At 39.4% G+C, this 21,362-nt stretch overlaps 1 protein-coding gene across 1 annotated transcript in view; it reads left to right on the forward strand.

Annotated features, from left to right (window-relative positions):
- EYS (eyes shut homolog) overlaps positions 1-21,362 on the forward strand; it is a gene marked incomplete at both ends in the record, with an annotated part of 840,074 nt that overhangs the window by 523,071 nt on the left and 295,641 nt on the right. The window contains 2 exons of the mRNA XM_082480747.1: positions 6,054-6,244; positions 7,998-8,089. Of these exons, the coding sequence (XP_082336873.1) occupies positions 6,054-6,244; positions 7,998-8,089 (283 nt within the window). The remainder of the gene's footprint in view (positions 1-6,053; positions 6,245-7,997; positions 8,090-21,362) is intronic.

The following is a 21,362-nucleotide window of genomic DNA, read 5'->3' on the forward strand; positions in this document are numbered from 1 at the left end:
CTTGCTCTTTCACGGCCGTTGCTTTTCCTCACATGAAGCTTTTTCTGCATGTGGGAACCTTCAGCAGTGGTTGAAATGCAATCAATCAAATCACATCGTTAACACTGTGCATACCTATTGGAGAAGGTGGTGTGTACCTGGAGAAAGTGAATTCTGACGATCAACTGTGATATAGGTACAAATACAAATGTACAGTAAAAATAGTGAATGAAGTGTACAAAGCAGTTTAGTGTTTGCAATCTTTTATTGGTATTAAGTGCAAAGGTTGGATACACTATAGTTTTGGTAAAATATTTAACTATAATTGACAGTAGTTAGAGTCATTGTTTGAAAATCTTCTCCAGGGCGCAGAACAGTAATATTTTACTGAAGAAATAAATTCCAGCTATAAATGGAACTCCCACTAAGCAGCTTTACCACTAAGAAAGACTGGTTAGAAAAATCTCCCTTCCTTTTTTTCAATAGTCAACTTCAAGATAACGGTAATACTAATAAAATTTACTTTATGTGCATCTATTTCCCATGTTCCTCAGAAAGTAAAGAAATAAGCCCAGAGAGATTCACAACGAAGTATCATGGCTGAATTTGCTTTGTGCCATCCTGATTATAGGACTGAAAACTTATTTATTAATTGAAATGAAATTATTAGTTTCAAGGTCTTTGAAGAATTGTTGCCAGCACTAATCTCTCCAAGAATATGTTCAAACGTAACAAAACAAAAATGTTTGTTGAACTTCAAATTTCTATAGGCATTTTTGTAATTTAAAAGGATGCTGTGTATGAATACTCGTACGAGAATTAAATGATGGGGAGGGCCAACTAAATATAATGATGTTTTACCTGACATCATCTGTAATTTTTTTCAGTGGTTGTACTGTTCTGCTCTTCATTTAAAGTGTCAATAGTTGAGGAGCTTGTCCATCCTTTACCAGCACGTTTTGAGTTAAATTCATCTTATTTGCAAGAGCTTCCTTTTATGCTGTTGCCCAGAAACACTTGCTCCTCCCTCACGCTCCTCCCTCTTCAGGTTATGGGAACTGTCCCACAACACACCTGGTCTGAAGTCTTCTTCATTAGGTGAACAAGCAAAACCATTCTTGCCTGACTTTGTTAGAGGTGTCAGCAAAACAGCCAGGTGTTGACCTGCTGGATGAGACGGCTACTGGTCAGGACTCTTCCCTTCACTTGTGGGTTTCGTCCCTCAAGCCCAGAACTCTGCATTCACTCCTGATGCTTTGGGTTACCCTGGCAGTGTTTTTGATGCCCACATGGAAAAGTAGGAAGGGTTAACCTTGTGTGGGCTGGGCAAGCCTTGCCAGCCCCTGTGCAAAATCCGGGATTCTGTCCCCGCCAGGCAGCAAGCCTCCAGAGACATCAGGTCAGACTGGCAGATTGATGCCACAGGAGGGAGTCTTCAATAGTGGTCTCACTCGCCTTTGCCCCCTTCTGCAGACACAATGTGTGGGCTGAGCTGGCTCCAAGGGGTCTCCTGAAGGACCTCGTTTGCCCTCACTGGTGCTCTGGGCAGTTGCAGGTCAATCGGGAACTGTCTTCTGCCACCACAGGTTACAAGCTTCCAGCCTCCCCTGTCTTGACATCCCCCCTGCCGCTACCTGTGGGGCCATACCTCCAGCTGTGCCTGCTCCCTTGATTCGCATGGCTCAGCTTCTTCCCTCCATACATTCCTGAAAAAAAAACCTTGTTTTCCCTGATGATGCAAGCCTGCCTCTCTCTCCATGCTGCTCCCTTACCTGATGACACAGTGCCACTGCCAGAGCACGCTGAGAGACCCAACTACAAGCAGCAGTGAGGGGCTGAGAGGAGGCCACGGTGCACGAGACAGCCATTGGCATAGCCATTGGAAGGGCAGATGCTTACATCTTTGGCCTGCCTGCCAGCCAGACTCACGGGAGGCAGTAAGCATGGGTGGATGCCCGGCGTGATGGGCCACACACACACCTTGGCTGAGGAAGCCACGCCACTGTTTATGGTGGAGGCTACCAGGCTGTGCCAGGAGGACCGTTGCCCTTTTCATGCTGTTTGCGTAAGCCTGGGCCACCATTGGATGTCGGCTGTTGAGCTGGAGGGGTCTGTAGCCAGCCCAGTGAAACAGTCCTTCCTCCGACTTTTTCATTTCACTTTTCTAAAACTTTTTTTTCACTTGACATTCCCCAGTTTTAAACAAACGTAACTTTCTTATGGCCATAGTTTTATACTGTTGTAAGAGGTCTGTTCCTTCTTTATAAAAAATAAATAAGATTTCCAAATAGCAAATTAATTGTTCGTATTTTTCATGAGTGTCCTTCCCACAGGCAATGATGCTTTCTCTTTGAATGTTGTAAGGTATTTCTGATTAAAAGAACAGTAAATGGTGTAAAAGATGTGTCCATGAAAGAGGAAAAAAAATAATAGCTTGAGATGGAGTTTTATTCCAAAGTGTGACATAACAAAAAAGAATAGTAGAAGAAAAGCATTATTAGAATTCTCTCTGTGCCTGAATCCATGCAAACTGCAGAGTATGCATTAGACATGGAAATATCCGGAGGCAGAAGCTCCATTGTCCACAGGAGCATATGCTCATGAGCATATTAAGAGTTTTCATTATAGACTCATAGAATCCTAGAATCATTTAGGTTGGAAAAGACCCTTTAGATCATCAAGTCCAACCGTTAACCTAACACTGCCAGGTCCACCGCTAAACCGTGTCCCTAAGCAACACAGCTACGTGTCTTTTAAATACCTCCAGGGATGGTGACTCAACCGCCTCCTTGGGCAGCCTGTTCCAACGCTTGACAACCCTTTATCTCTACCTGCGTTTAAAAAACAAGACTTAAAGTTGTCTTGCTCTGGAGAAGTTTTAAATTTGAAGGCCTCGGTTCTGAAGCTGATGCAGCTGAAGCTCATTGGAACAGAGGAAACCCAGCAGGTACTGGCAAGAGTTAATGAAGCTCGCCAGTCGGCTGGGCTGCAGACCTGCCTGCCTATGTGCTTCCCGTTACAACTAGGTCCCAGACCTTTTAACATTCTGGCATTAATGTGAATTCGTGTATACAGGAAAACGCGGAGAGCTGTGTGCACACAGGGGAACAAGGTACAACTGAAAGGATTTTGTAGGCCAAAGGGCTTTCTTGTTTCTTTGGAAAGCGAGTGTTACACATTCTGAGTCAAAGATAAAATACAGCTTCAATTTTTTATTTTTTTTATTTTCTAAAGGCTTGAGGTGATGAGCGCTCTGCTGTAGGACAAATAGCAATCTAAGAAGCCAACTCTAGAGGTCAAATGAAAAAGCTGCATGTAAGTGTAGTACAAGGATTATAAGCGAAGCTTATGTTCTATAAAAAGAGATTGTGTACTGTTGCAAACAATGTGAGAATCTTTACAGATAAGACCACAGCCGTGGGTTTTGTTAATAGCTATTGTGGGAAGTTATGTAGCCATTTGTGATTCAAGTAGCACATTTTTAGGGGTTTCACAAAAACCTGAGGCCTGCTGAATACTGTTCAGCGCTTTCTCTCAATAACTCGTTCCATACTTATGGACATAAAGCAACTGCAGCAATTTTACTACCGAGATGATTCCTTTAAAAAGCTTTCTGGTTAGCAGCATGAATATATTTCCCATTAGAAGCCAAATTGGCCCCAAATCCACAGAATAATGGAGCGTACTGTCTTGCAAAGCAACATCATTTGTGGCCATAAGAAGATAAAGACATGGATGACAGTGAGAAGAAAGTACAATTTTTTGTCTGCAGTGCTCTGTGTACTTACTACAATTATACAGAGAAAGCTAAAGCTAGGCACCACTACCTTTTGCTTGCTTGGTCTTTCTTGAAATTTAGTAGATGATCCAGTCTGGCCAGAGGTAGGTTAGAGTTTCAGAAATCTTGAGCAAACTGCTTTGTTCTCCCACCCGTCTTTTTTTTTTTTTTTCTCCTCACGGATTTTACTGTCTTGTCATGAGATTCCTAGGGGCTCCGATGCCTTGTGTTAGCAAAGCACCGAAGTACTGACGTAATTTTGACTGCAGGAAAAAAAATATTCCATGCAGCTTTGCTGTCCTTCAGCCAACTGACCTCCTAAACAGAGTCAAGAAAAAGATGCGTTTAGATATCAGTATCTCAGGAGTGTGGGAATAACTGACTGTTTCCATGGGAGAAGCAAAGCCACGTGCAGGGGCAGTTCAGGGCAAAAGGAATGAAGGAAAGATTTAGTGCTCAGTGTTGAGCTCTGGAAGGCAAATAAACAAGGGTTGGGGATTGGAGGTAATCCTCTAAAGCTGTGTCTGCCCTTTCTTAGACAAATTGTCCATTTTTATAAAATGGAAGAAGTTTTCTATGCAATTTTGTTTTGGTTTGTGGGTTGTTTTTTTTTTTTTTTAGTTTTCTAAAATTTTCACATACAGGCTTGTATTTCAAAACATTATTTTAAAGGATTAAATACATTTAAAATTTTTGCATCACTGCATTGCTTGAAACTTTTGGTTTGATTTACCACGTGTTGTATGTGTACATATATTACTGATTTGCTGCTGTTTCTCTTTTCATCTCTTCCTGAGAATTTGTTAAGAAGAGCTTTGTCCAGGATTTGACCACAGTGACTGATTTTGTAAAGAGGTTTCTGGAAAGTCATGAAAGGATAAAATTCAACATAATCTTACAGTGACATACAGGAAGGCAGCGTTAATAGTTTATCATTTATGTCAGTATCATTGACGTTCAGAATTTAAGCATATATAGTGAAGTATTTGCTATTGGAGTTGGTGCCAGATCAGATAAAAAGTTCTATGTTGGAAAATAGAAATGGGATTTGTGACCTTCAGAGATACTCAGAATCACTGTATAGATGATTCAGTGAAACTTGAGCCAAGCAGAATGGAATTATTCACTTACTATGTGTTATGCATTGTACCTAGGTTCATACAGTTGCACTGACTTTTTTAACAAGATGGGCGAGTTGTTAGTATTACTTCAAGTTTTTATCAGTCTCATAAAGTTGATCAAGCAAATAATGGTATGCTAGGGGATTCTTCAAGTGAGACTAAAGAGTATTTCTGCTTGTGAAATCATCAAAATACCATGGCTGTCCTAAAACGAAGCAACTAAACTCCTCTTGTTACTTGTGTGGAAGAGGACACGTGTTTTTAATTCCTTGTGAGCGGATAATTATACTGATCTGAGGCTCAGTTGAAATACTGGCAAGTAAAAATTTAGAAGTGCATGAATGTGTGGATTTTTGCATGAATGTGTACCTATGTGCATGTTGAATACTCTTTTCTTGTAAAAAACACAACATATGAGAGAGAAAGGATGGAGAGGGAAAGAAAAGAAGGAAGAAACAAGAGGAGGGGAGGGGAGAGAAGGGGAGGGGAAAAAAAAAAAGAAAAGTAAGCCCCTTTTAAGTCTACTCCTCCGTCGTCTGATTGGCTTGGAGTCGTGTATTCACATAAGTTTTCCATTTAAAAAAAGAGCTGCATCTGCCCTTGCCAGGTATGGCACAGGGTGCTGGAGGGGTCTACATAAATCAGACAAACTAGATGTAGTCAGAAGGGAAATTTTTTAGCTTTCAACCTAGCAACATCCCATTATTTGTTTTAGACAGACATAGTTAAGATATTTGTTTAAGATGGCAATTTTATAATTAGGTTGTGGAATGTCTTCCTCCCTTTCCATACTGTGTTGTTTCTGCACAGACTTCAGACTCATTCGTTCTTTCATCAAAAACCATGTGAATGCCTAACTTTGAAAAAACTATTCTTGACTTACGGGGAGCCAAAGCTGCTAGATATGTTCCAAGTGCTATCACCTTCGTAGCCTTTTTTTCAGGCATTGATCCTAGTTGTCTGCTTAATATAATTTGATGTAAACCTTTATGTCTAGTTTCTTCTTTAGTCTTTGACAGAAGAAAACTAATATCAGTTTTCAAATTCATCTCTGCCTCCTTGACAGATGTAAAATAGTGTCCTGTATCTTTGCTACCATTAGCAGAATAAGAAAGCAGTGGGTGAAGAACAAAAATGTCTGTGTATCCTGATATCTTTTAAAATTCTATTTACAGATCTCAGTTATGCTCAGTATTACGGTGATTCTTACCTGGAATTTCAAGGCTTGCATTTGAACACACAAAACTTCATCCGCTTGGAATTTAAGACCTATAATTCTCATGGACTCCTCCTGTATATTGAACAGAGCCCAGAAACAATAGGACATTTTTTAATTCAGCTTTTCATCAAACATGGCACCTTACAGGTAAGGCATCAAAATCTCCCACTGAAGGAGAAGTAAGTAAAAGTTAGGATCTGTAAAAATTCCGATATTTTTTTTCTGTTGTCACTGTAGAAGATAGTAGATAGAGATACAGAGAGTCTTGAGATTCTTTAGTATTTCAAGGAAAATAGTTGTCAAACTTGCTATCTGTTAGGGCAAATTCATGGCTAATATGATTAATGTGTCTCACAAGAGGTGGTGCTTGAGGAAAATTGAATAATGATTATAATTGGAATCTCTCATATAAAAAGTGCATATTAAAAGACAAAAATAAAGAATTTAGATTTTGTCTTTACAACTGGTATTGTACTGGTACAAATATGAATTAAGGTCTTTTATTTTATATACGACGCCTAATCCCACTGAACCTCCTCATGTGCAAGTTCATTAAAATTGTTAAAAGGGAGGCTGTGGAACCGAGTGACTTACCATAGGAAAATTTACTGCGTAAGGCAGTAGAGTGTGTCTTTGTTACCTTGTGGCTCTGAGTAGAAACCTTTTACTTGATCTATCGTGTTAATTCACAGTTCCACAGGATCCAAAAAAAGCATTTGCTTGGCTTTCATGGACAAACTAAATAGGAATACATTTGCTTATAAGCATTAAGGAGTAAAGTGTGTATCCCAGTATATCTGTACCTTTGGCAAATTATTCCTTCTTTTCTGAGGAAGGGATAAAGCTTGAGCTTTATGAAGAGGAGGCTATACAAAGATAGTAAAAGAGAAGCTACTTTTCTTGTAATGGATCTTCCATTTTCCTGCTAAAAAATTTGAAAAGTTTGGCTGTAATTATGTTCTCTTACAAGGATTGTGAAATGACTGTTAGGATTAGAATATTTGAGTTATATTTGCCTTCAAGTTTAAAAAGCATGATCATACTAAAAAGATAAATAGATTGCAGATAAAAAGCAGAAAATAACCTTTTACTTCATTTTTTTAATATTGTGATTTACTATGTTTTATTACATTGTGACTATCCAGAACAAATGAGATTAGTGAGGGGCAGGAAGTTATCCAAGGTTTAGAAAATGTTGACGGCTTTAAGTCCATCTTACTTGTATTCATGGTAAAGTAATGATGCAGAAAAATATTTTTCTAACATATCATAAGCACCATAAAATATGAAAGTACTTTAATTGACAAAAATCTATTCAGAGATCCCAGTGTGCCATGTTAAAACTAATTGAATTCATTTAATCATTTACAAAGCCGGTCAATTAAATGTAGATTTAAAGCCCAACGAACAAATGGTTCTAAGCTCACAATCAAGCTACAATTACAAGTAGACAAACCATGAAATCAAGTGCTTGTTCACATTAGTATAGGAAATTAAACGGTGTTCCAAAATGCTCAAGCCTGCATGCTACATTACGTGTTCGGAAGTGTAAGGAGGCCATAAAATTGTGAGTAAAATTCACCCGTGGCCAATGTTAATTTTAGCTGGGCTGCAGATGGTCAACGTCTTTGCAAATCAGGCCCATAATATCTGATTGTAGAATACACAAAGATTAAAGCATTTTCATGCAGGCTAGGAAGCATATATGTGTGCTTGTATATTTCTGGTACAATAGATTTCCCGATCCAGACCTTTAATGAAACATTAGTTTTCCTTGATACACATGATATCCTTCAGGTTTTTATGAAAAAAATTGTTATTTTTAAAGTCAAGTTTCTAAGCCTGTAACTGTTAAATTATTAGAAAATTATGTAATAAAAGCATCTTTCCCACTCTGTAGTACCAGTTTTTATGTGATGAAGCAGCAGAAGTCAAAACCATCACTGCTACTGCTAGAGTGGATGATGGACACTGGCATAAAGTGCAAATTAGGTAAGTTTTATATTTTGCTGTTGTCTGTGTTTATCATTGCTTCACAGATCATCCAGGTTGGATAGTTAGTAAATTCCAATGATATTGTATATCTCATTAGCTATGAGTGACACCTGAATGTGTGCAATAAAATCATGTCATGGCAGTGTGGACTACAACACATCCTTGGAAAGAACGTTTAGAGTTGGACAGTGCTCATCACATCACTGATGTGCTTGATGGAAACAAATTTATTCTCGTTGAAATAATGTACTATAGCAAACACAAACATTCAGGCAGGGAAGCTACTGTGCAGTAGGTCCAAGCTACTTAGTCCAGGAAATAGTTGAATTTCCAACGAGAGTGTGACTAATAGAAAAATCTTGGAAAATAGATGCATAGGTAGAAGCAGCACCATGACTTTTGTTGCTGTGACTGACTTACAGCTCATAATAAGATATACTACTCCTGTAAAAGTAACAATAATTGAAACTGAAGGGGGATTAAATAAAAGGAAAATGAGGTAATTAGTAAGTTTTCCAAGTTCTTTGTTTCCAGATTATGTTTGTTTATTGTCATGGCAATGTAATGGGAAAGGCAAATGTATGTTTTGGAATAACACAAATATGGACCATTGTATGAATCCACAAGAAGGCTGACCGAAACAATTACATTTGGATATCGTACAGGAAAGCAAATGGGAAAAGGCACCTAGTGTTGTCTGGAAATAGATGTGCAGAAAATCAAAATGCAGCAGGCTTTGTAGTCAAACTTATTGGTGACTCCCATGTATTGTGAAGCTGAACAAAGTAATTCTGACCTACCAAATTCTGATCTACCAAAATCAACTTTACTTGCTTTTGACAGAAGGACATCTGTGCTTCTAAAAAAAAAAAAAAAAAGGGAGAAAAAACAGTCAGTTTCTGCTTTAGTTGAGATTTCTAGAACAGCTGTTTAAATACAGTTCAGACATCAGTTATAGATAACCAGGGTGCACTAACCTTATTTCTAATCACAGAATCACAGAATGGTTGGGGTTGGAAGGGACCTCTGGAGGTCATCTAGTCCAATCCCCCTGCTAGAGCAGGGTCACCTACAGCAGGTTGCACAGGGCGGCATCCAGGCGGGTTTTGAATGTCTCCAGGGTGGGAGACTCCACAACCTCTCTGGGCAGTCTGTTCCAGTGCTCTGCCACCCTCAAAGTAAAGAAGTTCCTCCTCATGTTAAGATGGAACTTCCTATGTTCAAGTTTGTGCCCATTGCCTCTTGTCCTATCACTGGGCACCACTGAAAAAAGACCGTTCCCATCCCCCTGGCACTCTCACTTAAGTATTTATAAGCATTAATAAAATCCTCCCTTGATCTTCTTTTCTCTAGATTAAAAAGTCTAGACCCAAGTCCCTCAGCATTTCCTCATAGGAGAGATGTTCTAATCCCCAATCATCTTTGTAGCCCTTTGCTGGACGCTCTCCAGCAGATCTCTGTCTTTCTTGAACTGGGGAGCCCAGAACTGGACACAGTACTCCAGATGCGGCCTCATCAGGGCAGAGTAGAGGGGGAGGATGACCTCCCTCTACCTGCTGGCCACACTCTTCTTGATGCACCCCAGGATGCCATTGCCCTTCTTGGCCACCAGGGCACATTGCTGGCTCGTGGTCATCCTGTCAGGTCCCTTTCCACAGAGCTGTTCTCCAGGAGGTCAGCCCCCAGCCGGTACTGGTGCATGGGGTTATTCCTCCCCAGGTGCAGTACCCCACACTTGCCCTTGTTGAATTTCATAACGTTTCTCTCTGACCAACTCTCCAGCCTGTCCATGTCACACGGTATGGCAGCACAGCCTTCTGGCGTGTCAGCCACTCCTCCCAGTTTCATGTCATCAGCAAACTTGCTGGTGGTACACTCTATCTTTTCATCCAGGTCATTGATGAATATATTGAAGAGGACTGGACCCAGTACTGAACCCTGAGGGACACACTCCAACTAGACTCTGCACCACTAACCACAACCCTCTGAGCTCTATCTGTCAGCCAGTTCTCAATCCACCCCACTGTCCATTCATCTAGCCCGCACTTCCTAAGCTTGCCTGTGAGGATGATGTGTCGAAAGCCTTGCTGAAGTCAAGGTAGACAACATCCACTGCCCTCCCCTCATCCGCCCATCCAGTCACCCCATCATAGAAGGCTATCAAATTAGTCAGACATGACTAATTAAAGCAATGAATATCTTAATCTAAGTTAAAGTGGGAATCTGGATCAGTAATAAAAAGTGGATCCTTTTCAGATACTTGTGAAAAAAAGGTTCTTTGCACAGGTGCAATGGTCATCTGCATGTTTTTTTTTTTTTTTTTTTAACCAAGCAAATGTACATAGATATATCTAATGACCAAATGTCTGCGCTGTTAGAATCCACAGCCTTTTAAGAACTTGGAAGAGAAAGTTTTGGTTTCGTTTTATAGGAAAATTAGGCTTGAGAGCTCTCCAGGTTCCTAGTTCCTATTAAACAGATTAAAATAGGTCCAAGTCCTCTAGTCCAGCAAGAAGAAAGAGAGCTAGCTGCTTGTCTCTTAGAAGTAAATGACAAAAAAAGTTTGTGGAGGAGTACAGAAGGAACAAAAGCCTTTTACTGGAATAAGCCTTTTATAGCCCTATCTGTCCAAACATAGCACCTTTGCAGGGCAACTACAACTGCACCCTGAGTTTCTATGGGAAACTGCAGTGGTGATTGCATCCATTGTATTGTGCGTTGTTGCCCCAGATGTGACAGTGAGTAGTAGCGAGAAGGACAACACTTTGTTTCTGCGTTTCAGCTCTCATTGCTGTCATTTTTTTCCACCATGGTAAACCAGGGCCAGGCTCCAGACCACGTGCTGAGACAACGCAAACTAATGCAGAGAGGAAAAGCCAGTAATTCACTGCAGTTGTGCTTATGACCCAATAAAGGGCATAACATAAAAGCGAAGCGCGCTAATGGAAGCTAAAAGCAAGTGGAAGCGCCTCTCTGATCAGGAAGGAATAGAAGACATCTCTATGACACTGATAAAAGTGGGATTCTCTAGAATCTTAAATAACATAGGCAGTTTTGTTTATTTCTCTGCTTTTGACTCTCAAAATAGAGAAAGTAGAATTAGAATTTTTTAGATAAGAGACATAAAGATGATAAAGGCATTAACCAGCTTCTGTAGGAAAGATGACTAAATAATCAAGGACTCTGCAAGTCTATTAAAGACAACTGAAGGAGAATACCAAAGAAGTCTAAAAAATCCCAAGTGATGCAGAGAAAGTGGATAAGGACAGGAGACATAAAATTTTTAGTCTGTTAGCTAGTTTAATCCATTAGAATTGTGTTGTAATTCCTTTGTTGTTCATTTTAAGAAAGATTTAAGATCCCAAAGATAACATGAATGCCTGAATACTCATTACTGTAGCAGCTTTAAAGAAAACATCCTTTCCCCTGGTGCTGGAGCATTAGAACTGCCATGTCATTGACATTATTCAGGGATGCATTAACTACGATGATGTGAGTGCACCTATTTTATGCATTTTCCCCCAACTCCGTGGAGCAGAAAATAACTTGAATCTATAAATCAGACTATGTCAATAGCTGGAGAGAAAAACAACCCAATTTCTATTTCTGGTGTTCCTTTTGAGCCTAAAAAGGAAAGAAGAAAATGTTATCTTCTTTCAATTGCGGAGAACAGTAGTTGTTTCAGCTCAGGTAAGACGGGCCACACTGATTTTTGCTGTTGAAAGAGAAGGAATGCATAGCATTTATGCGATTCAGGCCAATTAGTTAGTAATTATTAATTAATCACTCTACTCACTTTAGTAGACTGGAAATGCTTTTGGAAATTTTTCTAAGATTTAAATAAAATCTTAATGGTGCAGATGTCACAAGGATTTGGTTAGAAATTGGTTCTTATTTTCATGTAGTGCACCTTCACATGTGCTTGAGTTAAATAAGAAAATGTATATACTGTACAGAAAAGTATAATAACCACTGCTTTGCATACTTTTATCTTTATTAACAATTAAATATATATTGTTGACAATTAGATTTGATAGAGTCAGTCATGAAATATGTTACTTGTTTTATGAAGTTAATATTTAATTTAATCAACTATGGTATAATACAACATAGTAAAACAAAATAACTTCTGTGAAAAATTGCTGTAGCTTATGCAGCAGCTGTCTAGAGCTTTGCAAACATTGTTTAATCTTCACAGAACTGATTTGCAGTGAGATAAGTAAATTAACTTTTGAACAATGGTATCTGGGAAGTTGGTGAAGTCAGAATGGGAATGGAGGAGATGATACTGAGTACTATAAGATCGTGGATATGCACAGTGTGGGATTTTTCTTTGTTCTGCAGATGTTAAGTATTATGAATAAAAATCATGGGTAATAAAAAAATACGGTTTTGTACTAGTTTGTCGAAAGAGACTGCTCATTCTAATTACTCTAAAGTAAAAAAAAATAGAGTTTGGAGCCCTTTTGATGTGGCCCTGTAATAGAAAGATTTTTGTCCTTCAGATTCACTAAAAGCAGTGCATTTCAGCCACTGACGATAAGCCATCTGCAAAGAACATACTGCTTCTACAATATCGTATTAAATGAAAGAAATAGGCTTAAAAGTAGTGACTGTTTTGTAATACAAGTTGAAATACAGTGAAAATTAGGTAGTGATAATATCTTCCTTTTCTGCTTATGGGAGAACATTTTACTACTTCCTTTATCCCACGGAAATCATTCCTGGTGTGAATAAAAGAAATGTCACACCTTTTAATGTTTGCAAATAAACGTGCATATTACTGTCGGACGCTACACTATATCCAGTTCTCGTAGTTCACCAGAATATTCATGCTGAAAGTAAAACAGCTGAAACGTATTTTTCATGATGATGGAATATTGTGGCTGGATTTGCATCGAGATTTTGGATAGGATATAACTTTTTGCATCAGATTAGTCTGTATGTATGGCATTGGCTGCTAAAAGTAACACGTTGCCAAGATTTGCCTCAGAGCAGTGCCCGAGGGTTCTGTTTTATGTGTAAGTTGGTACTAAGACTTGTTTACTAAGTCTACCTGTTAATTAAAATCCTTGCAGCTGTTTCACGCGCATATCTGACTGTATGGCTTTGGCTTTCTTAAGAATGTTACCGGGGAAGTGGAAGAGCTACAGTGAAAAATGATTATGTAATCCCACTGGGATTACATTTCTGCAGGGTATTATGAAGGAAAGGAAATATTAAAGGGGCTCAAGTATTGGGAAGTTTGCATGTTTGGTTTTGTTGTGAAGATACAGTTACCTTACTGGCAATGCAGGGGATGCGCTACCACAGCCTTCTCATTCCAGCCCTTATAAAACTGTCTTCATTAACGGCTTTAAGAATTATCTTCTTCAGTCTTTGCCATCAAAACAAGGTGCTAAAGTAACATGTATTGCAGAGACAGGCCAAACTGCAGCAGCAGCACTAGAAATTTGTCCTTTTCTTAGCCCACTATGCTCCATTTCAACAATTATTTCAGTACTGATAATAGTGTCTTAATTTCATTGATTAAATAAAAAATATTTTTTATTTTACTTTTAATCTCAGATCGTAACTGTCAATTGCTTTAGCAAATCTATCAATTTATAAACTGATTATGCACTAGATGTCACCAATACAACTCTTTCTTTAAAATAAGCCTATCCACTTTGAACTTTTTTTTTAATCCACCGTGACCATTAAGATTAGAAAACTGGTGTAGATGCTCCATCAGTCTAGAAACCAACTGCAAAATGTGGCAGTTTGCTTTTTTAAAGAGTGCATTATTCTTCTTCTTTAACTCATAATGTTTGTAATTTGAAGTTTACACTAGTTAACTATAGGACTTTTGGTGATTGATTGTCTCAGTTTTGAGATGTAGATGTTTTCTGATTCCTCTAGTCAGAAAAAGATCTTTCTAATCATGCCATAATGCAACATATGCTCACTCTGGAGCTTGTATATTGCTTGGTTTTGATAGCTTTTTATGAAGGCCTGAGATAATCCATATGGTACAAAATATGCTGTATTTATTATCCTTCAGAATACTCTACAAAGCTCATATTTTCCCTAAGGCTTTTGGGCGGGTAAGATGAGCCGATGATAGATAAAGTGGTTAGAAAAAACTGCAGATGCTTCTTTGTTTGGGGTTGGGTTTTTTTCACTTCTATTGTAAATTCCTGTTTTTATTTTATCACAAATGTGTCAAACATGGGCCTTGATTCTTAACATAACAGCATATATGTGAAGAGGTCACCCATCTGTTGTTTCACGTACTGTGCAAACGCCGTATACTCTACTTAATGCAAACGTGCTTAATGGGCCATCTCCTCAAAAACCAGTGTAAGCCACAAGATATTAATAGCAGTGGCTGCTGCTTAATTAGAGTAGAAGCGTATTCGATATTTATATAGCGCTGTAAGAAGTGTGTTCTTGGTGTAAGATAGCTTCATGCTCTTTTCGTTTTCTGGGCCTCTCCCAAGGAAGCCATCAATGGACTTGCACCAGTTGCAAGACATTTGTTGAAGTACTTGGGCCTACTCAAGGTTAAGCCTGATTTATATTTATTACCAATACAAATTATTTAGGAAGTTGTTGGACCTCTGAACTGGCCACTGATAGGGGCCGCACAAACATACTTTCCTATCTCCGGCTGTGTCGGTGTTTTATTCAGTCCCTCCTAAAGTTCCTGCTGCAAAACTAGGAATGTATGAAATACAACACAAGTGCTGATTTATCTCGTAATTCCTGGTTTTACGTAGTCTGAAACTTTTCCCAGCTTAATGGTCTCACTTGGAAAAAGTCCAATTTATTTCATTTGGTCCCATTTATTTATGATTTATTGGCACCGGTAATAAAATGGCATTTCTTGTTTCCTAAATTCCGCTGTATCTTGATTCCTAATGAGGTTATATCTGCTACTTACTGTCCAGTATCCATTGCAGAAAGGCTAAGTCAATGAAAACAAACTGATTTGAGAATATAGTTTAGCTGTAGAGGCATTTTGTTTAAAACGGAACACAAATTATGGAAACTTGAAATATTGATACTTATGTCAAGATCTGGATTTGTAAGGTGGAAAATAAGAATGAGTTGATCATGAAGCGTGAAGAAAAGTGTAAGGATTCTTTTGTGTTTCGCTTTGGATTTTTGGACAGAGATAAAGAAATTTAACTTATGGTGACTGTCACACAGATGAACGGGAAGAAGTAAAAACATCCCCCCAAAAGGCTATTCTGGAATATATCTGAAAAGAAAAAGATACTGACTTTGCAGCAATAAAGAGTGGCTATTGGCACAAGTAGCTGAAAAAGTGGAAAACTAACTTCTGGGTCCTGAAGATGTCTGTTACACAGTGACACAATTACTGCCCACTAGCAGAGCGTGACAGTGCCACAGAAATGGCAATGCTGTATTGAAGCAAGAGAATCAAAGGAGATTCTGATTTATGAACTGTGAGATTAAAACCAAATATGAATCAAAAAATACTAAATAGAGGAAAAGTTTAAAAATCTTGATATTCAAATCATATCTTTATGTGTTTTCTAGTTCACTCTACTAACCTGCGCATTTCGAGAGAATTAATTTGATTTTAATCCTTTCACAGAGAAGTAGAAGGGGAGCTGGGCTAATAACATTCCCTCCTGTGACTAATTTTATTCATTACTTTATCTCATAAATGCTTGATAATTTAAAAGTAGCTTAATGTATCTTTCTATTTGGAGGTCAAGTGTTCAAAATAAATGGTGATGCTTCTTAAGAATAAACGTTCGATCGATAACGGTTTTCAGATTATGCTATTTTTTTTGTCCAAGAACGTAAACCTCCCTTTTTAATGACTTAGACCACTATGGATATAATGACTTTGTAGCTGCTAGAGAGGAATAACAATATAAATACAAATACAGCATCTCACCAAAAATCATCAGAACAGTTAGACAATGATAAACTTAGGTAAGCAAATTGGTCTATCCATAGGTTGAATACTGAGAATGCATTGATGATACCTGCAGCTGAAGAAATATTAAGGAAAGTGGTAGGCAAACAATGAAATTATACTTACCCAGTTTGCTTTGTGAGTAAGCATTGATTTTTTTTTTCTGAAGATTATTTTTGTGTACAGATACCAGAAATTAGTTTCAAATACAGTGTGTCAATGCATTTCTCTTTTATTAATCCTAGGTATTTTCAAAGTACCAGTTAATCTTTTTTTTTTTTTTTTGAAAAGAGAACATCTCAAACTTCAGTAGTAGAACTACTTCACCAAAACTATTATCGATTCTTTGAAGTTTCATTATTGTGAAAAGCAAAACTATATTTCTAGATTCACAAGCTGTTAATTTTTCCTTACCTACAGTAGCCTTTCTTTCTCTGTTTTCAGTAGAAAAAGCGAAGAAACAACATGCCCTCTCTTACTGACTGCTGCATATCACTTAATTCCATAACTTTTAGAGATACTGTCTCAACAATTTATGTATTTGCCAGAGGCTTTTCCTCAGGACATATCCTTAGCAGGTTCTCTGTTTAAGCATATTTAAATCCTGTTCTATCCCATGTGATCTATACTGTAACTCTTAACTCCATTCTTCACATTATTTATTTCCCAGACTGTTCATAATTTTATTCTCAGAGTAGCCCAAATTGATAATTTTAAAAACAAAGTAGTTACAACATTGACTGAAGTCTTATATACATTTGAAATATTTTTTTTCCTTAAAAAAGTAATGTAATATAACAATGTCCTATTTCTGAAAGGTTTTTTTGGAAAGCAGACCTAATCTATATAATACACACAATCCAGTAGTTTCTTTTATACACTTAAATGTGCTAAGACCTTTGACTTCCTAAATAAAATAATTTGAGTTTCTCATGTTTTCCCATGATGTCAATATATTTTATACAATATATGCATATTAATTAAAAATAAATACACCATATTGACCCCCAGGGGTCAATACTCGGTCCAGTTTTGTTCAATATATTCGTTAATGGCCTGGATGAGGGGACAGAGTGTATCCTCAGCAAGTTTGCTGGTGATACCAAACTGGGTGGGGTGGCTGACACCCCAGAGGGCCGTGCTGCCATCCAGCGTGACCTGGACAGACTGGAGAGCTGGGCAGAGAAGAACCTAATGAGGTTCAACAAAACCAAGTGCAAGGTCCTCCACCTGGGGAGGAAGAATGCTAGGCACCAGTATAGGTTAGGGGCGGACCTGCTGGGAAGTAGCTCAGAGGAGAGGATCTGGGGGTTGTGGTAGACAGTAAATTATCCATGGCCCAGCAATGTGCCCTTGATGCCAAAAAGGCCAATGGAATCCTGGGCTGCATAGGGAAGAGTGTGGCCAGTAGGTCGAGGGAGGTCATTCTCCCCCTCTGCTCTGCACTGGTGAGGCCACAACTGGAATACTGTGTCCAGTTTTGGGCTCCCCAGTTCAAGAGGGACAGGGAACTGCTGGAGCGAGTCCAGCAAAGGGCAACTAAGATGATTAAGGGCTTGGAGCATCTCCCTTATGAGGAAAGGCTGAGAGAGCTGGGACTCTTTAGCCTGGAGAAGAGAAGGCTGAGGGGAGACCTTATTATGGCATACAAGTATCTAGAGGGTGGGTTGAAGGAGGATGGAACCAGGCTCTTTTCAATGGTTCCAAGTGACAGGACGAAGGGCAATGGGCACAAGTTAGAACACAGGAAGTTCCGTTCAAATACACGGAAACACTTCTTTACGGTGAGGGTGACAGAGCACTGGCACAGGCTGCCCAGGGAGGTTGTGGAGTCCCCTTCTCTGGAGCTTTTCAAGACCCGCCTGGATGCAGTCCTGAGTAATGTGCTCTGGCAATCCTGCTTTAGCAGGGGAGTTGGACTAGATGATCTCTAGAGGTCCCTTCCAACTCTGAAACTCTGTGATTCCGTGATATATCGCAAAGGGAGCTTAGGGAAAAAAAACAGTATAGGATTTAGAGAATATTTTATAGAACTTCTTTTCCTCTCTATGGATGAGCATGTTACATCATTTGAACACTACAGAATAAGATACCATAGGTTACCGTTTATATCTAAGATAAAATTTCTAAAATTTCTTGTGTTCAGAGTTTCAGGCCGGAAGAGACCACTCATTTGACCACCAAGGGACCACCAGGTTAACCTCCTCTATGTCATAAATTATCAATATTTCGTTCAGAAAGCGACCGACCAGTTAAATCAAACCCTTCCATTTCTGAAGTATTTTCCTAAGACACATTCTGCTGTGGTCACCTCTTCCTAAACCCACAGTATTGGTGAGGAATGTATATATCCAAACGATTCCGGCTGTCAAACCCCAGCAAGTACTTCAGTGAAAAGCTGAAAGTAAAAGCTGGGTAAAGATTCCCTTCTGACCCTGCTAACCCTATGTCTGAGATATGTGACCCTGACTATGTGAACAAGCAGTGGCAGGCATCGGAGAGGTGTAACTCACTGTCACCTCAAAGGTTTGTTTTTTTTTTTTACGTGCTAGATATCCTTTCACCACAAAACTCAAGCTCTGCTATTTGAGAGCTGTCCCAGAGAGTGGAGAAACAAAAATAATTAGCCAGTTCCGTACTGGGAGAAAAAATGCCATTAGGCACTGCACGTTGCATCCAGAAGCCTGAAGTCTTATGGAAATCATTGTACTGAGGCAGATTTGAGGCAGCATGAGTATTTGAAAGATGATGCAAGCCATCCTTTTCTCACTGAAGAAAGGGGGATGTGCGGGGAGCGAGACAAGCAGTACAGCTGTCTTGTTTATTCAGGCAGTGCTGTGCGAACGCTGTACGCTGGAACTCCTACTTAGTAAGGAGGAAGCTGTCTTTCTACTCTATCACACATGATTCCCTTTCAGTCGGAGTCATCTGGCGGCAGGGAGATTGCTCCTCTCCTGAAAGCAAATAAGCTTCTGTTTTCCTGAAGGACAGGATGGAGCTTGCGGAGAGGCGGCAGCAACAGCGCAGACTGGGAAAATCCTGACAAAAAAAAAATATAAAAAAAAATAAAAGCAGTCTGCCTGCTGTAGGAAGCAAGAACTAAGGTGAGCCTTGTAAGGTTATGGAAGGAAGGAGGTTTTGTTCAGGCCTAACAGTGTATAGTAAGTAATTTGTTCAAGGTAGAGAATAAATTTGCTTTCAAGCCTTTTATTAAATTTATCACGCTTATTTTTACATTTTCATTATTTAAAAAGTTACCTTTTAAAAAACTGGTTATCTTGTGCTCTAAACAAAGTCTGTCTTTAAAGAGGGAGCTCCTTTTCTGTCTTTTTGGAGAAGTCATTTCAACAAGAGGGTAAGATCTAGAGTCACTTCAAAGGGACTTTTGGCCTCAGGGAGACTTGGTTGTTTTTTCCATGTTGATTCTTCTTTGTTCTCCCTCTCTTGCTTCTTTTTTTTCATCCGGCTACTGGCTCGTGTGACCAGAGCTTATATAGAGAACAACAGATCCAGATAAAAATATAGACTTTTTTTTTTTTTTCAGCTGAATGTTTTCCTTAATGCAAATTGATGTGCAAAGAAGGAAGGAGGAACACATGAATTCCCATGGAATAAAGGCTGGAACTTAGTCCTTTGCCTAAATTGCCGGTCAAACCACACCTATAGATGTAGAAGACATACCAGCGAGATGATCCAGGCTCCACCATATCTACTGTAGATATTCACAGTCCTCCATTCACTTTCAGAATTTCTGTAAAACTTTAGCTTAAAGCTCATCATACAATGATCACTTTAACTTTCTTTGAGAAACAAGCTTTGTTTCAGAAAAAAAAGTGCTGTTACACTGCTGATGTTACGAGCATACTCCTTTTAAACGCTGTATAGTAAAGATCTCAGTTCTGCGTTGCCAGACATGTCAGAATGCCCTTTGCTATTCTGAAGTCTCTACAACAGGTGCTCGATTCATTCAACAAGAACTAAGATTTCACAGAGAAAGAAGGAATAGTGGAAATGGACAAAACCTAGAAATGATGACAGAGAAACTTGGCATCAATATTTTTAGACCTTGCAGTTAGGTTCCAGAAACTGAGAATAATGAAAGTAGGCTTTCTTCTTGCATATATATCTCAGTATACAACTAGCTTCACTGATCACATCTAATAATAAAACAAAAGATTCAAACTAAGTGCATTTGTTTGCAGCTAAATAATGTTATTTTTTTATGCGTCAATGCAATGTAAAAAAATCTTAATCAGAATGAAAAACCATCATGAAATCAAAGCTCAATATGTTGTGCAAGTTTTTTATATTCCACAAAGAGTGACTATTTTTCAAGAACTTCATATGAGTCAACAGAGATGTGATGGGTTGACCCTGGCCAGATGCCAGGTGCCCACCAAAGCTGCTATATCACTTCCCATCCTCAGCTGGACAGGGGAGAGAAAATACAACAAAAGACTCGTGGGTCGAGATAAGGACAGGGACATCACTCAGCAGTTAATGGCACAGGCAAAACAGACTTGACTTGGGGAAAATCAATTTAATTTATTACCAAACGAATCAGAGTAGAATAACAAGAAATAAAAACTAAATCTTAAAACACCTTCTCCCTACACGTCCTTTCTTCCTGGGCTCAACTTCAGTCCCAATTTCTCTGCCTCCTCCCCCTGACCAGCACAGGGGCACAGGGAATGGGGGTTGTGGTCAGTTCATCACACGTTACTGCTATTCCTTCCTCCTCAGGGGCAGACCTCCTCACTCTCTTCCCCTGCTCCAGCATGGGGTCCCTCCCATGGGAGACAGTCCTCCATGAACTCCAATGTGATTCCTTCCCACAGACCGCAGGTCTTCACAAACTGCTCCAGCATGGGTCCTTTCCACAGGGTACAGTCCGTCACGAACAGACTGCTCCAGCGTGGGCCTCCCATGGCGGTTACAAGTCCTGCCAGCAATCCTGCTCCAGCGTAGGCTCCTCTCTCCACGGGTCCCAGGTCCTGACAGGACCCTGCTCCAGCATGGGCTTCCAATGGGGTCACAGCCTCCTTCAGATATCCACCTGCTCTGGTGTGGGGTCCTCTACAGGCTGCAGGTGGATATCTGCTCCACTGTTAACCTCCATGGGCTGTAGGGGGACAACCTGCCTCACCATGGTCTTCACCACGGACTGCAGGGGAATCTCTGCTCCAGTGCCTGGAGCACCTTCTCCCCCTCCTTCTTCACTGACCTTGGTGTCTGCAGAGTTGTTTCTCTCACACGTTTTCACTCCTTTCTCTGGCTGCGGTTGCACAGTTGTTTTTTTTTCCCCTTCTTAAATCTGTTATTCCAGAGACACCA

Source organism: Vanellus vanellus (assembly GCF_965231255.1).
Source record: "Vanellus vanellus genome assembly, chromosome: 3".
NCBI classification, from domain to species: Eukaryota; Metazoa; Chordata; class Aves; order Charadriiformes; family Charadriidae; genus Vanellus; species Vanellus vanellus.